At 42.5% G+C, this 17,247-nt stretch overlaps 1 protein-coding gene across 2 annotated transcripts in view; it reads right to left on the bottom strand.

Annotated features, from left to right (window-relative positions):
• Window positions 1–780: 780 nt before the first annotated feature.
• The window catches only part of C5H8orf37 (chromosome 5 C8orf37 homolog), a 35,532-nt gene continuing 19,065 nt past the window's right edge, over window positions 781–17,247 (bottom strand). For both annotated transcript variants that reach the window (XM_040354733.1, XM_040354734.1), the window contains exons 5-6: window positions 7,996–8,091; window positions 781–1,074 (exon numbers count right to left, since the gene is read on the bottom strand). In XM_040354733.1, the coding sequence (XP_040210667.1) occupies window positions 915–1,074; window positions 7,996–8,091 (256 nt within the window). In that variant the 3' untranslated portion in view covers window positions 781–914. The remainder of the gene's footprint in view (window positions 1,075–7,995; window positions 8,092–17,247) is intronic.

Consider the following 17,247-nt stretch of genomic DNA (forward strand, 5'->3'; position numbering starts at 1 on the left):
ATCAATACTATATCCTAGTAGAAATATTTGCTTATACTGCACATCATAGAAAAGCGTTAAAAGGCAATGGCAGCCAAAATGGGTCTTTTCTACAAACTGGAACCAGGCAACGTAATATTCCCAACTTTCATCTTGGCTGTGACTGGGGAGATCGGCTTTTCAACTAAGCAAAGACTGTTGCTGGCTTAGGAGAATATGCTGTATATTCGTATGGAGACTCCACTTAGCGTTTCAGGACACAAAAATTAGGTATTGTCTGCCCATTACAATATATGCTTGGTGTTTGGATTTCTCTGTTATAGGTGGAGTAGTTTTGCTGTCACAATGTAGAGTATAAGATTTCATATCATCTGTGCCCAGTCTTGCCACACAGAGTTAATCCAGCTCTCAGCAATCCTCTTTTATTGTTCAGTGAAATAAAACGAGCTTACAGAGAAAAACCTTGGTCGGTTTTGCCCCCTTGCTGTGAGTGACAGGTTTTTTACATATCTTATGCACTAGCCTGGAGACAGGCATTATTTTTTAATTCCCACCCCCACTCCTTTTCTGAAGTCATGTGGTTACTTTTCTGGATTTTGACTGGATGTTAGTAATCATATCAGAAGTCAGTGTAAGAAATACAAAGGAAAAAATGCATGCTGACAAGGGGAGTGTAGAGGAGGGAGGGGCTGTCTACTGACATCACAACTCCACCCACCGAGCTCCAGACAACAGATCCACCCACAGAATCTGCAGTTTTTCAATTCTTATAACAGACAGAGGGGAGATATTTGACAGGTGAGGATACATGCAGGAGACATCTATATCCTTATAGATCAGCACTATGGCAGTAGTTTAGAAAGGATGAGAGGGGCTTTACATCCCCTTTTAAGTCACTGATATGATAGTGTACATCCAGCCTTCACACAGACCATTCATTCAGAATGCTTTCCACAGACCCATCGAAGCTGCACGTCTTTGGAGAGGTCTGTCAGTTCATGGAACGACCTCCAGCTGCACTGACAAGCATAGGCCCGACTTCCTTTCTTCCTTATCATCTTTGATTGCAATTTGCTGTGTTCAGGCATACTGTTCCTGTAACAAGACAAACGGTTATATATAATGAAACTTACCACATCCCATCACAAAAAAAGGAAATTGCACTGCATATACATAATACACAGTATTACAATATACAGTTAGGTCCATATATATTTGGACACGGCCACAATTTTCATACTTTTGGCTCTGTATGCCACCAGAATAAAATTAAAACAAAATAATCCAAATTAATTTGAAGTGCAGACTTGCAGCTTTAATTCAAGGGGTTGAACATAAATACCAAGTACAAATTTTGGGAACTGCAACCATTTATATACACAGTCCCCCCCCCCCCCCATTTTCAGGGACTCAAATGTAATCGGACAAATGAATATAAATCATAAATAAAATGTTCATTTTTCAAATTTTGTTGAGAATCCTTTACTGGCAATGACTGCCTGAAATCTGGAACCCATGGACATTACCAAAGACCGGGTTCCTCCTTTCTGATGCTTTACCAGGCTCTAACTGCAGCTGTATTCAGTTGTTCTTTGTTTGTGGGTCTTTCTGCCTTTAGTTTTTCCTTCAGCAAGTGAAATGCATGATTAATTGGGTTGAGATCAGATGATTGACTTGTCCATTGCAGAATATTCCACTTATTTTCCTTCAAAAGCTCCTGGGTTGCTTTTGCAGTGTTACATAGTTAGTCAGGTTGAAAAAAGACACAAGTCCATCCAGTTCAACCATAAAAAAAAAATGTAATAAAAAATATCGTACAATCCCGTATATCCAATTCTATACCCACAGTTGATCCAGAGAAAGGCAAAAAAAACAGCAGAGCATGATCCAATTTGCTACAGCAGGGGAAAAAAATTCTTCCTGATCTCCCGAGAGGCAATCGGATTTTGTCTGGATCAACTTTACCTATAAATCTTAGTACTCAGTTATATTCTGTACATTTAGGAAAGTATCCAGGCCTTTCTTAAAGCAATCTACTGAGCTGGCCAGAACCACCTCTGGAGGGAGTCTGTTCCACATTTTCACAGCTCTTACTGTGAAGAAACCTTTCCGTATTTGGCGATGAAATCTTTTTTCCTCTAGATGTAAAGAGCGCCCTCTTGTCTTTTGTATGTTTTTAGATCATTGTCCATCTGTACTGTGAAGAGCCATCCAATCAACTTTGCTGCATTTGGCTGAATCTGGGCAGACAGTATATCTCCAAATACTGCAGAATTCATCCGGCTGCTTCGATCTTCCGTCACATCATCAATAAACACCAATGACCCAGTGCCACTGGAAGCCATGCATGCCCATGTCATCACACTGCCTCCACCATGTTTTACAGATGACATTGTGTGCTTTGGATCATGATCTGTTCCAAGCCTTCTCCACACTTTTTTTTCTTCCCGTCATTCTGGTACAGATTTATTCGTTTCACCCGTCCAAGGAATGCTTTTCCAGAACTGGTCAGGCTTTTTTAGATGTTTTTTGGCAAAGTCTAATCTGGCTTTTCTATTCTTGAGGCTTATGAATAGTTTGCATCTTGTGGTGAACCCTCTGTGTTTGCCCTTGTGAAGTCTTCTCTTGATTGTGGACTAAGACAATGATACACCCACCTCCTGGAGAGTGTCCTTCACGTGTCTAGATGTTGTGAATGGGCTTTTTTTTAACCATAGAGAGGATCCTGCCATCATCTACCACTGTTGTCTTCTGTGGACATCCAGGCCTTTTTATGTTGCTGAGTTCACCAATGCGTTCATCATTCCTCAGAATGTACCAAACTGTTAAATTGGTCACTCCTAATGTTGCTGCTATCACTCAGATGGATTTGTTTTGTTTTTGAAGCCTTCGAATTGCCTGTTTCACTTGCATAAACAGCTCCTCTGAACACATGATGTAGATTCACAGCAATAGATTCCAAATGCAAATACCACACTTAGAATGAACTCCATACCTTTTACCTGCTTAATTGATGAAGAAATAACGAAGGAGTAGCCCACACCTGGCCATGAAACAATTTTTTATTCAATTGTCCAATTACTTTTGGTCCCTTGAAAATGGATGTACATACCCACAAATTAAACCTGAGAGTCTAACATTTCAGCCGATATCCATTATATAATTATAGCTTGAATGTTTTGGTAAATACCTTAAAAAAAAAAAAGAGAAAAGGTGCCTGTGTCCAAATATATATTGACCTAACTGTACATTATGTGTGAATAAATGCTATAAATTAAGAATGCTTTCAGAAATATAAGTGTTAAAGTGGTTGTAAACCCACTTTGACAACTTGCACTTACAGGTAAGCCTAGATTAAGGCTTACCTGTAGGTGCAAGAAATATCTCTTTAATATCTCTTTAATATCCCGTGCGCATGAGGGTCCCGTGCGTGCGTGACGTCATCGCCGCTTCGGCAATGTCACAGCGCCGGAGCGGTGATACCCGGAAGAAGCTCAGAGGGGACATGGCAGCGGTGGCGGAGGGGAACGAGGAGCACTTCGGGGGCTTCGATTTCAGGTAAGTGCCACATAATGAGCTAGTATGCTATGCATACTAGCTCATTATGCCTTTCTCTTGCAGGGTTTTCTTTTTTTCCCGGTTTACTTTCTCTTTAAATAGTTTATTTGTTATCAGTTATCAAAATGGAAAGTAAATGAACAGAAGAGAAATCCAAATCAAATCCTTATTTGGTATGACCACCCTTTGCCTTCAAACCACTTGCACCCAGTTTTTTAAGGAACTTGGCAGATAAGTTGTTCCAAATATCTTGGGGAACTAACAACAAATCTTATGTGGCTGCCTCACATCCTTCTGTCTCTTCATCTAATCCCAGACAGACTCAATGTTGAGCTCAGGGCTCTGTGGGGGCCAAACCATCACTTCCATTACTCCTTGCTCTTCTTTACGCTGAAGACAGTTCTTAACATGGTTCACAGTTCTACCACCCCCCCCCCCCCCCAGCCCCACCTAAATGTTTACCCGAGCTTGATCTCCATTCAGCAATGTACATGAGAGCAGAGACACTCTCCCTCCCCATTGGCTCAGACACAGCAGTCAATCACAGCCAGTGAGGAGGGAGCGGGGGGAGGGTCGAGCCATGCTCTGTGTTTTATGGACACACAGAGGTGGCTCAGGAGTAAGCATGTACGCGTGCTCCCATAGAAAGCGGCATGTGTGGATGATTGGGTCTCTTTTGGGCAAAACCATTAGCCTTCTAATGTTCCACATTTAGTCATGTTTCAACCAAAAACGTAAATGTATTTTATTGGGATTTTATGTGATAGACCAACACAAAGTGGCACATAATTGTGAAGTGGAATGTAAATGATAAATGGTTTTCAATTTTTTTTTTTACAAATAAATATGTGAAAAGTGTGGTGTGCATTTGTATTCAGCCCCCCTGAATCAATACTTTGTAGAACCACCTTTCCCTGATACAGTTGCAAGTCTTTTTAGGGATGTCTCTACCAGCTTTGCACATCTAGAGAGTGACATTTCTGACCATTCTTCTTTGCAAAATAGCTCAAGCTCTGTCAGATTGGATGGGGAGCGTCTGTGAACAGCAATTTTCAAGTCTTGCCACAGATTCTCTAATGCATTTAGGTCTGGACTTTGATTGGGCCATTCTAACACATGAATATGCTTTTATGTAAACTATTCCATTGTAGCTCTGGCTGTATGTTTAGGGTTGTTGTCCTGCTGGAAGGTGAACCTTCACTCCAGTCTCAAGTCTTTTGCAGACTCCAACAGGTTTTCTTCTAAGATTGCTCTGTATTTGGCTCCATCCATCTTCCCATCAACTCTGACCAGATTCCCTGTCCCTGCTGAAGAAAATCATCCCCACAACATGATGCTGCCACCACCATGTTTCACAGTAGGGTTGGTGTGTTTAGGGTAATGTGCAGTGTTAGTTTTCTACCACACATAGCGTTTTTTTGCTTTTAGGCCTAAAAGTTAAATTTTGGTCTTATCTGACCTTCTTCCACTTGTTTGCTGTGTTCCCCACATGGCATCTCGCAAACTGCAAACATGACTTCTTATGGCTTTCTTTTAACAAAGGCTTTCTTCTTGCCACTCTTCCATAAAGGCCAGATTTGTGGAATGCATGACTAATAGTTGTCCTGTGGACAGATTCTCCCACCTGAGCTGTGGATCTCTGCAGCTCCTCCAGAGTTACCATGGGCCTCTTGGCTGCTTCTCTGATTAATGCTCTTCTTGATCGACCTGTCAATTTAGGTGGACGGTCATGTCTTGGTTGGTTTGCAGTTGTGCCATACTCTTTTCATTTTCGGATGATGGATTGAACAGTGCTCCGTGAGATGTTCAAAGCTTGGGATATATTTTTATAACCTAACCCCGCTTTAAACTTCCCCACAACTTTATCCCAGACCTGTCTGGTGTGTTCCTTGGCCTTCATGATGCTGTTTGTTCACCAAGGTTCTCAAACAAACCTCTGAGGGCTTCACAGAACAGCTGCATTTATACTGAGATTCAATTACATACAGGTGGACTCTATTTACTAATTAGGTGACTTCTGAATGCAATTTGTTCCACTAGATTTTAGTTAGGGGTATCAGAGTAAAGGGGGCTGAATACAAATGCACACCACACTTCTCAGATATTGACTTGTAAAAAAAAAAAATTAAAACCATTTATCATTTTCCATTTACTTCACAATTATGTGCCACTTTGTGTTGGACTTCATTGTAAAACTGTGGCTGATGTGAGGACTAACTGAAGACTGGCCTTTGCTCCTCCAATGAAATTGATAGACATTGACTTGGCAGGAGGAGCAGAGGTGTGCTTTCTATGAGCTGTCCTCTTATGTTGCATACACACAGTCACACAAATGTTGTCGGAAATTCCGAACGTCAAGTGGTGATGTACAACACTACGACGAGCCGAGAAAAATGAAGTTCAATGATTCCGAGCATGCGTAGTATTTGTGTTAGTCGGGAATTACATAGAAACGATCAGAATTTCTGACAATAACTTTTCCCATCGGAAAACCAGCTCTCATATTTTCGCTGTTGGAAATTCCGACAGAAAATGTCCGATGGTACCTACATCGAACTTTTCTTGTCGGAAATTCCGATCGTGTGTACGCGGCATCAGGCTGCTTATGCATGTCGGTGCAGGCAGTGTCTATGATTACACAAAAAACAGTGGGTTGATATGGCGCACTCTGGGTATAGCTGTCTAAAAAGAACAATAAAATATAAAAATGGAAAGTGGATGGGCAGGGAAGGGGTTAAAAATCACTATGAGTCCATATATGGTATATAGTCCATGTAAGGAGGTATAAAAGAAAAGTTGCTGATTTTGTAGATGGCTGCCAGTCCAAAAAGCTAGAAGAGGCTCTGAGAACAAACAAGAAGAAAGAGAACGGCGCCCTCTAAGTGCAGCATATTTAAAACATCTGGTGGAATGTACACACTCCACCAGGACTAATGCAGATGAAACACGTTTAACCCTTGACATGCCTGATTATCTCTACTCACATGTGAGTGTTTTTAATCCCTTTGTATTAAAGATGTTTTAACTACTTGCTGGCCAGCCGCCGCAGTTATACGGCGGCAGGTCGGCTCCCCTGCGCGAGAGCACATAGCTATACGTCACCTCTCGAAGCGCCCCCCGCTCGTCCCTGATCCCGACGAGCGTGCCCGGCGGGTGCGATCACCGCCGGGCACCCGCGATTGCTCGTTACAGAGCGAGGATCGGGAGCTGTGTGTGTAAACACACAGCTCCCGGTCCTGTCAGGGGAGAAATGCCTGACCGTCTGTTCATACAATGTATGAACAGCGATCAGTCATTTCCCCTATTCAGTCCACCCCCCCCTTCAGTTACAACACACCCAGGGAACATACTTAACCCCTTCCCTGCCCCCTAGTGTTAACCCCTTTCCTGCCAGTGACATTTTTATAGTAATCCAATGCATTTTTATAGCACTGATCGCTATAAAATGACAATGGTCCCAAAAATGTGTCAAAAGTGTCCGAAGTGTCCGCCATAATGTCGCAGTACCGAAAAAAAATCGCTGATCGCCGCCATTACTAGTAAAAAAAAATACTAATAAAAATGCCATAAAACTACCCCCTATTTTGTAAACGCTATAACTTTTGCGCAAACCAATCAATAGACGTTTATTGCGATTTTTTTTACGGAAAATACGTAGAAGAATACGTCTCGGCCTAAACTGAGGAAACATTTTTTTTTTTATATATTTTTGGGGATATTTATTACAGCAAAAAGTAAAAAATATTCATTTTTTTCAAAATTGTCGCTCTATTTTTGTTTATCGCGCAAAAACTAAAAACCGCAGAGGTGATCAAATACCACCAAAGAAAAGCTCTATTTGTGGAAAAAAAAGGACGCCAATTTTGTTTGGGAGCCACGTCGCACGACCGCGCAATTGTCAGTTAAAGCGACGCAGTGCCGAATCGCAAAAAGTGCTCTGGTCTTTGACCAGCAATATGGCCTGGGGGATAAGTGGTTAAATATGCTGCACTTAGAGGGCGCCGTTCTTTTTCTTCTTGAGTGTCTATGATTACAGCTTTAGCCTTGTCACGGAAGCATGCATTAATGGGTGGCTCCATAGGACCATGAAAACAGGAAAAAGTGTGTGTGTGTGTGGGGGGGGGAGGGGGGTTGGGGGGGTTAGCGGCGATTATGGGACTGGTTGAACAAGGAAGAAAGGAATGCTTTAAAAAGAGGGAGAATCGGAATATAATGTAAGTGTTAAAATATTTAAAAAAATAATGAATATCACTTTAATTCATCCAGTGCACTATATTTCTCCTCTGGTTTCCTTGGCACACAGCAAACATATAACAGGCACATACAGTAAGCTTTTTGCTTTAAATCAGTTCATATTTGCACTCAGTGTTATCTCCCCAGGACTAGGCAGAAAATGTTCCACACAAATCTTGTCAATAGATTACACTTAACTTAAGTGTGGCAATCTCAGAAATGTACCTGAAGAAGAGGTAGTCGCAGGATGAGTCCCATTTGTAGTCATCAAATGACAAAACGCTGAAATCACAGCTGGTACAGCGCAGCTGGCTACAAGCCCTACAGCAGAAAAAAAAGAAAATGTTTTTGAGCTAAAGTAGATGTTGGATGAAGAATGCATAAAAGAGAACACATTAAAGTACATTAAACCTACAAAGATATCATCATAAATGAAAAGACTGCACCTATGGCTGTAAGTACCTACAGACCTCTCAGGAGGCAGCTTAGAGGCTCGAAATTTCAGGACACCAAATTATTCAAGATTCAACTTTAGTTTGAAAAATTACGCTCTATCGCCTCAACTTGCACCTTATTTTTTCGTTGGCGAGGCTGTCCATCACATTAGAGAAAACAAAAAAGGAAGTGCGACTTCCTAGAACGGGTATAACAGAGCTAAAGGGCCAGATCCACAGACGAAGTACGCCGGCGTATCTACTGATACGCCGGTGTACTTTCAAATTTCCTGCGTCGTATCTTTAGTTTGAATCCTCAAACCAAGATACGACGGCTTCTGGGTTAGATCCGACAGGTGTACGTCTTAGTATGCCTTCGGATCTAAGATGCAATACTTCGGCGTCCGCTGGGTGGCGTTTTCCGCGTCGGGTATGCAAATTAGCGATTTACGACGATCCACGAACGTACGCGCGGCCGTCGCATTTTCTTTTTTTTTTTTTTTCACTTCAGACTCTACCTCATAGAGTGCTTCTTTAATGCTCATGATCTGCGTGCCAGCCCATTGCATCTCTAATTTTGGTTTTGCATCATCAGTGTCGCTTTTCTACATGTGTTTTTTTTTTTTTTTTTTTATATATATAAAAGTGTATATATATGCGGGTATGTTTCCACTATCTGCTTAGAGCCTAACAGAATAAGGAAGACATCACAAAGTATATCCTTCCCAGTTTTTACCCCCCCTTCCCCCCCCAACCCCCCCCCCCCCCCTCCCCCCCGTCTCACCCTAGACGTGCTCGGAAACCTCTAATTCTTTCTGATTTCTTCTAGAGAATCTTTTAGGATTCTTCCCTTAACTTTTCTGCGTAACTCCATGATCTCTTAAAGGTCCTCCAGTTATCCCATTTTATACTTTGTAGTATGTTATTTCCCTCTAAGCTTTCTTTCAGTTCTTCCATTTTGTATGTTTCTTCGACCGCATCGATCCATTCCCAGGTTTGGGGGCACTCTGTATCCTGCCATCTCCTTGGGATTAATCTCTTGGCGGCGTTTAAGAGATGCGTTGTAAGTGTTTCCCTATACCTTTTTATGCCTTCTTCTCCCCCATGGAATAGGACAACCCATGGGTCTCTCTTTATCTTTTTCATTGTAATCTCTTCCACACAGCCCAGTATGTTTTCCCAGTACTTTTTTATCTTTGGGCATTCCCACCAAAGGTGAGCCATATTTCCTAGTGATCCACAACCCCTCCAACATTCCCCTGTCTGCTCTTCATTAATTTTTTTTAATTTGTCTGGTGTCATGTACCACCCCGCGATACATTTAAAGCTCATTTCAGCCGTGCGGCTATCTACCGCGGAGGAGTGTGTCAGAGTCAACATTCTCTCTATTGTAGCCTTATCTCTCTGTGAGCCTAATTCCCTTTCCCACTTTTCAATGAAAGGAGGTATACTCCGCTCTCCTATTTTCAGTAGGATCTTGTATAGTGTAGAAATGGTTCCTTTAGTTCTTTCTGTCGTACAGATTTTTTCCAATTCCGACAACTGATCCTCTGATCTCAATGGATGTGGGAGATCTTGAATGAAATGGTTTAGCTGCTGATACCTCCATTCATTAATTTCCATTAAATTTTTATTGAGTTTTAACTCCTGCAGTGTTTTAATGTGATCCCCATTCATTATATCCCTTAATTGTGCCGTGTCTTTTTTGATCCAGTGCCCCCCTATTTGTGTCTTACCCGGTGCAAAGTAATCGTTATCTTTCAGTGCTAAAAGGGGTGAATTATATTCCTTCACAGTTTTTTTATAAACTGTATCCCCTATTTTGAGTGCATTTTTTGTTATCTCATGTGCATTAATATCTAGTGTCCTAAATTGGGGAGGGTTCCATATAATCTTATCCAACCTTACCTGTGTTAATTCGTTTTCTAAGCTTACCCACCTTTTTTCTGTGTTGACTCTGGCCCACTCCACCACTCTTGTTAACATAACCGCCTCGTGGTATCTCCTAACATCCGGGACAGCAAGCCCTCCCTTCTTTTTTGGTTGTCTCAATGTCTGAAGTGATATCCTATGTTTCCTATTTTTCCATATATAATTCATAATTAGTTTATTGAGGGCTGACAGCAGCGTTCTTGGTAGAGCTATAGGGATCATCTGGAATTTGTATAAGATCTTGGGCATGATAACCATTTTACAGTAATTAATTCGTCCTATCCACGATATTGCTCTGTTTTCCACCCTTTTTGTTTCTTTCTTAATTTCATTTAACAATGGGATAAAGTTTATCGCATAGGTTTTTTTAATTGATTTAGCTAGTAGAATCCCCAGATACTTCAGTTCCCTTACCCAAGCAAAGCGATAATTCTCTTTCAAGAGTTTTTCTTCTGTCTTTCTTATGTTTATACTCATGATCTCTGTTTTAGTGATATTTAATTTAAAGTTTGAGAATTCCCCGTATTCATTACATAAATTTAATAGGTTAGGGATTGATGTTTTGGGTTCAGTTAGATAGAAGAGGACATCGTCCGCGAAGGCTGCGAGCTTATGTTCCTCCGCTCCTATTTTAGTCCCTTTTATTTTTTGGCAATTTCGGACCTTAGCTAGAAATGGTTCCATTGATATCACGAACAGTAGTGGTGACAAGGGACATCCCTGCCTCGTTCCATTTCTCATTTGGAATGCTTGCGAAAGGCTACCATTTATTTTTATTTTGGCCCTAGGGGACTGATATAGGGTATCCACCCAGTTCCTCATCCCCTGGCCAAACCCCATGTCCTTTAGGGTAGCTAGCATAAATCCCCAGTCTACCCTGTCGAACGCTTTCTCTGCGTCTATCGACAGGAGTAGACCTGGGGATCTCATTTCTCTCAGTCTCCGGATTATCAGAAGTGTTCTTACTCCATTGTCTCTCCCCTCTCGCCCTTGAACAAAACCCGTCTGATCTGGGTGTACCAGTTTAGTCATTACCTCCCTGACTCTCCCGGCCAATACCCTTGCAAACAATTTTATGTCCGTGTTAAGCAAGGATATCGGTCGGTAGCCCGAGCAGCTCTCGATGTCCTTGCCTTCTTTTGGGATCACAGTGATAGTTGCCTCGGAGGCCTCCTTACTTAGTTTGTATTTTTTCCCTAGGCCATTAAAGTACTGGCATATCCTTGGTAGTAATATCTCCTTACATTTTTTGTAATACATTATTGTAAAGCCATCTGGGCCTGGGCTTTTGCCTGAGGCTGAGCTTGTCAATGCTCTTTTAATTTCGTTTTCCGTGATTGGACTATCTATCTCCTCGGCCTCTAATTGACTAATTTTTGGAAGTCTTGCCTCTTTTAAAAAAGTTTCAATCTTTTTTTCTTTCTCTCCTTTCTGCCAGTTCTTTTGTTTTACTGAGTATAGCTTTTCGTAATATAGTCTAAATGTTTCGGCGATATCTTTTGTTGTATGTAATACCTCCCCTTTATCATTTTTAATTTTGTCAATATAGTTCCTTGATTTTTTTTTTTTTACCATCCGAGCCAGATGTTTGCTCGTTTTATTTCCCCATCTATATCTCTCCCTTGCTATTAATTTGAATTCCTTTCTTGTTTCTTGATCTATGAGATCTTTAAGTTCGTTTCGTTTATTGACCAGGCCCAGGTATAGGTCTTGTTGCTTTCCATCTTTCTTATGCTTCTGCTCTAAGTTAAAGATCTCGTCTATTAGTTTTACTTTTTTGCTAATCGCTTCCTTTTTTCTCCTTGCTCCTTCCGAAATCAAAATCCCTCTAATCACTGCCTTGTGGGCATCCCATAGGGTTGCTGCCGAGATTTCTTCTGTCTCATTAATCTTAAAATATTCTTCAAGTTCTTTTTTAACCCTAGTTATACTTTTCTCTTCAATCAGTAGATCTTCATTTAATCTCCAGTTTTGGTAGGACCTATGATTGCATGCTATGTTTATTGATATACTGATGGGCGCGTGGTCAGAGATCGTCAAGGGTTCTATTCTCGTCTCGACCACATCCTCCAGCATTCTATGGTCAACCAAGATGTGGTCGATTCGGGAGTAGCTGCCATGTACCTGGGAAAAAAAATGTAGTCTCGCTGGTTTGGATTGAAGATCCTCCATGTGTCTACTAACTGACTTCTATGTAGACTTTCTTTAACTTTTCTTAATTGTGTACCCTGCGTTTCTAATGTTATATGTGACTTATCGACTTTCGGATCCATACCGAAATTTAGGTCTCCTCCTAATATTATCTTTCCCCTACTGAAATCTTTTAATTTCCCCAGTATTCCCAAAAAGTATTTCAACGGGGAGGTGTTAGGCGCATATACGTTTGCGAGGGTATACTCTTCCTCCTCCAACTTCCCTCTCAAGAAGAGGAATCTCCCATCCGGATCTGTTAGTCTATCTGTTAGTATGAATCTAGTTCCTTTAGCAAGCCCGATTGCTACTCCTCTAGCCCTCTTGGATATGGTATCTCCATAAAACCAAATGGGGAAGTCAGGTGAGTATATTCTTACATTAGATCCCAATGTAAGATGGGTTTCTTGTAGGAAAGCAATATCTGTCCTATAGTATTTTAACTCCTTTAACACTTTATGTCTCTTGGAAGGACTATTTAGACCTTTTACATTGTATGAGAGGCATTTTATTACTGGCATCTTCGTGAATTATAATATCTCCTTCCAACGTCCCAAAAGCTGGGTCTACAATTTTCTTTTCTATGAGTTACGCTTTCTTCTGGTTGTCTGGGTGAGACGGGGTATCGACCTTTCCTCCCCCTCTCCCCCTTCTCCTCTCCCCCTCCCCCTCCCCACCCCTCCTCCCCCTTCCCCATTTGGCCTATAAAAGGCCCCTGAACCAACTACTATGTCTTGGTTCAGAACACTCTGGGTGAGGTTTTTTAGGATTTTCCTCCCCTATCTTTTAGATAGAGGGGGCGGGGGGTCAGTTACACTCCTCTCCCCCCCCCCCCCCCCCCCCCCCCCCCCCCCCTCTCCCGGGAACCCTCTCGGGCCCCGAAGGCAAAAAGGGGGAGAAAAGAAAAGAAAGAATAAAAAAAAAAGAGAGAATCAAAAAGAAGGACAGGAATAATGCCTGACCGAGGGGGCCATCCGGCACTAAGCGAAATAGGATCTGAAAGAAAAAAAGAACAAGAAAGTATATGTTGTACCGAAAGACCGGCCAGGCCGGAAGAAGTAAGGGAGAGAGTGGGAGAGGAGCTCTAAATAGAGTCCTCTCTTTCACTCCACTCCTCCCCTCAGCTCCAGCCCGGAAGATCGGGCACCCGAATGTCCAGTTTCCTACAGAACTCATGTAAATCTTCGGGGAATCTCAGTGTTGCGGTTCTTCCCTCCCTTGTCCCAATTAAACAGGCGGGGAACCCCCAAGTGTATTTGATATCCAGGTCTATCATCTGTTTCAAAAGCGGTTTTAACAGCCATCTTCTTGCCAAGGTTTCAGGGGCCACGTCAGTGAAGATCTGAAGATTAACCCCTTCAAAAACTAAAGGGGGATATCCCCTCAGCTTCTTCCAGATTTCTTCCCTGTCTTCATAATATCGGAACCTTATTATGACATCTCTACTCCGCTCTGGGGGCGTTCTTTTCGGGTTTCCAACTCGGCCGTCGCATTTTCTAACGTCGTCTGTAGTTGGCTTTTTCCGGCGTATAGTTAAAGCTGGTATTTTTCGGCGTATACATAGAATTGCCATGTTAAGTATGGTCTTCTTTCCCGCGTTGAAATTTGAATTTTTTTTATTATTTGCGTAAGTCGTCCGCGAATAGGGATGGACGTAACTCACGGCTAAGTTAAAAAAGCGACGTCATTTAGCGCAATGCACGGCGGGAACTTTCGGGACGGCACATGCGCAGTTCATTCGGCACGGGGACGTGCTTCATTTAAATGAAACCCGCCCCCAACCCGCCCAATTTCAAATCCGCCGCCAGAAATACACTACGCCGCCGTAACTTACGGCGCAAACTCGCTGAGGATTCAAAAATGCGCCAGGTAAGGTACGGCGGCGTAGTGCATCTCTGATATGCTGCGCCGATCTACATGTATGTGGATCTGGCCCAAAGTCAACAATTCCATTGGTCACTGGTCACCCTGGGAAGACTATCTAAAAGGTACATGCAGAGAGCTCTATGTGCAGCATCACAATTGTAAAAAAGTGCAACACAAGAGTCATGAATAAAAGCCATTCATGACAGTTAAAATTATTGCTGTTAGCCTCCATGCACACTGGACTGAAAAAAACGCCAGTTCCCTTGGCAGAACAAAAACATTCACACGTTTTTTTGTACACAGTTTAGGAGAGTTTAGCATTTTTTCTGCCTGAAACGCAAACCAGAAGTTTTTTTTTTCCTGCCTTTTTCCTGCCTCTCTGAGCTCAAAATATGTCTGTAATCGTCCTAAAGGGAATAGCAACATTGGATGACATTGAGCTGCTTCTACAGGCAAAACACCTGTAGACTTCCCAGAGTAGTGCAGTCTCACTATGGTGACACTGCACTACGCTGGTGACATTATATATATATAAAAAATTGTAAGACTTTATTTTTTATTATACGGTTCTTAATTACCGCCACCCACTCAGTGTCCCTAATCACCACCACACCAGTCACAGTGTCCCTGATTACCACCACACCAGTCACAGTGTCCCTGATCACCACCATACCAGTCACAGTGCCCCTGATCACCACCACACCAGTCACAGTGTCCCTGATCACCACCACACCAGTCACAGTGTCCCTGATCACCACCACACCAGTCACAGTGTCCCTGATCACCACCACACCAGTCACAATGTCCCTGATCACCACCACACCAGTCACAGTGTTCCTGATCACCACCACACCATTCACAGTGTCCCTTTCACATGGCCAGGTTGGTGCGGCTGACAGGTTCCTGCATTAACCTCCCTGGCGGTATGATTCTTTCTGAAAAAAGGTGCTGAAAGCGGTACCATTATTTTGCATGGAAATTTGGCGTTTTAGATTGCAGGCCTGCAATTCTTAGGAATAACTCACCTAAATCTGTCCAAACCAGAGTCTCTAATAGACTATGACAAAGTTTGAAACACAAAATCATAAATTATAATATAATAAATAATAACAAATAATAATTTAATAATAACAATAGTTTTTATTCAATAAATTTTAACAAATAATATATTCAGATACTCTGATTTTTTGGGGGGTCAAACAGGGGTGCAAAATGATAATTCAATAAATGTCTCGCGTGTGGAAATCCTTAAAGCACGGTATGGCGCAAAGTCCAACATCACAGTCGAGACAACAGTAGCGCGTTTCTTTGCGAATTTTCCTTCCGCTGGCGTCGCGCTTGGAGCAGCAAACCACACACATCCGTGTGGGTGCTGCTTTTTTTGGAGTGGGTGGTACATATTCCAAAAAATGTCGACCAGTTAGTCGCTCTGGATTTACAACCCCAGAAGCCCGTCGTCCAGAACGGTTTACCACCGTTGGTGTTTGGTTTTTGAGGAAAATTTGTTCAGCCACCTTCCACATAAAGTCCGCATGGACGATAGACCTGACATTTTTTTTTTGAGCAGGATGAAAGAGTTCCAAAGACATTGCTCCAAAAGATGTCGGAAAATCTTTTTATAATATTTTTTTTGCTGCTTTCTCATTGCAGGGTAAAAAGTCATGGCCTGGTCAGCCCTGTCCACACCTCCCATCGTGTGGTTGTAGTCCAACACCACCTGTGGCTTTAGAACGTCTTTCCCACCTTTGGTATGGACCATGGCGGTCGAGGTGTTGTGGACCGTGCTCAAAAGGGAAACGTCCTTTTTGTCCCGCCACTTCAGAGCCAACATTTTCCCCTTTTGCCATGCAGCTACTTGTCCTTTCCCGAGCTTTTTGTTTGGAAATCCTGACGGCATGTCACGCCGGTTAGGCCTCACAGTCCCATAAGCGTCTGTCCTATTCAGAAGTAGGAACTCGTATAGTTCTGGGGACGTATAGAAATTGTCCGTAGTGATACAGTAGCCCTGGTTGAGCAAGGGCTCTATCAATGAAAGCACTGACGCGGTTGCCATCCCAAAATCACTGAATCTCGGGGAGAATTTGGTCCCTTTGCCAGTATAAAGTACTGAGTTCCAAATATATCCCGAGCTGGACTCACATAACATAAAGGATTTTATCCCAAAGCGAGCGCGCTTAGACGCAATGAATTGAATCCAGCTTAGGCGACCTTTGTAGGCCATGAGACTTTCGTCTATTGAAATGTCCCTCTCAGGTATGTAGGTCCGCTGGAAATTCTGCAGGACCATTTGGTAAATATCCCAAATTTTTTTAAGCTTTGGAGCTGGATGAGACCGTTCGTCAAATTCCTCATTATTTGCAAAGTGCAAATATTTCATTATAAGTGAAAACCGATATTCGGACATTACTGTTCCAAAAAAAGGTGTGGCCAATAATTTATTTGTGGTCCAGTACCACTTTTGGAGTGGTTTTCCCACCACTCCCTGCAAAATTAGGAGGCCAAGGAATTTCCATATATCCTCGCTGGTCACAGGCTCCCATTTTCTGCGTCTTGAAAATAACTGCTGGGTAGCAGATTGCTGTTCTTCATACCGATTGGTCTCCAAAACAATTTTGTCGATCACCTCATCGGTCAAAAATAGTCGGAGGTATTCTAAGGGATTGTCATCCTCTATGTCCACTTTTATTCCAGGTGATCCTGTGAACGGAAACCTAGGGGGCGCTACGTGCTCCGTAGCGCAATCAATTGAGCACCAGGTCCGCACGTCGCTGGGCACAGGTGCAGGATCGTCAACCACATCACTTTCTGCATCCGACGATGAACTTTCCCACGCGTCGCTGTCGCTCAGCTCCTCCGCAATGGATTCGGCATCGCTGTCGCTGTTTGGCAGCAAGTCGCATAATAAGTTTGATGCAGAGGCGCGCTTTGCCATTATTGCTGTGCAATATACAGACACTGATACAGTAATTCTGCAGACAGGGCACTGGAAAGCACTGGGGGGGGCAATCAAAGGTCACTGTATTTTTTAAAAATTTTATCCAATGATATCAGTGTG

This window comes from Rana temporaria, chromosome 5, assembly GCF_905171775.1.
Source record: "Rana temporaria chromosome 5, aRanTem1.1, whole genome shotgun sequence".
Classification (NCBI taxonomy): Eukaryota; Metazoa; Chordata; class Amphibia; order Anura; family Ranidae; genus Rana; species Rana temporaria.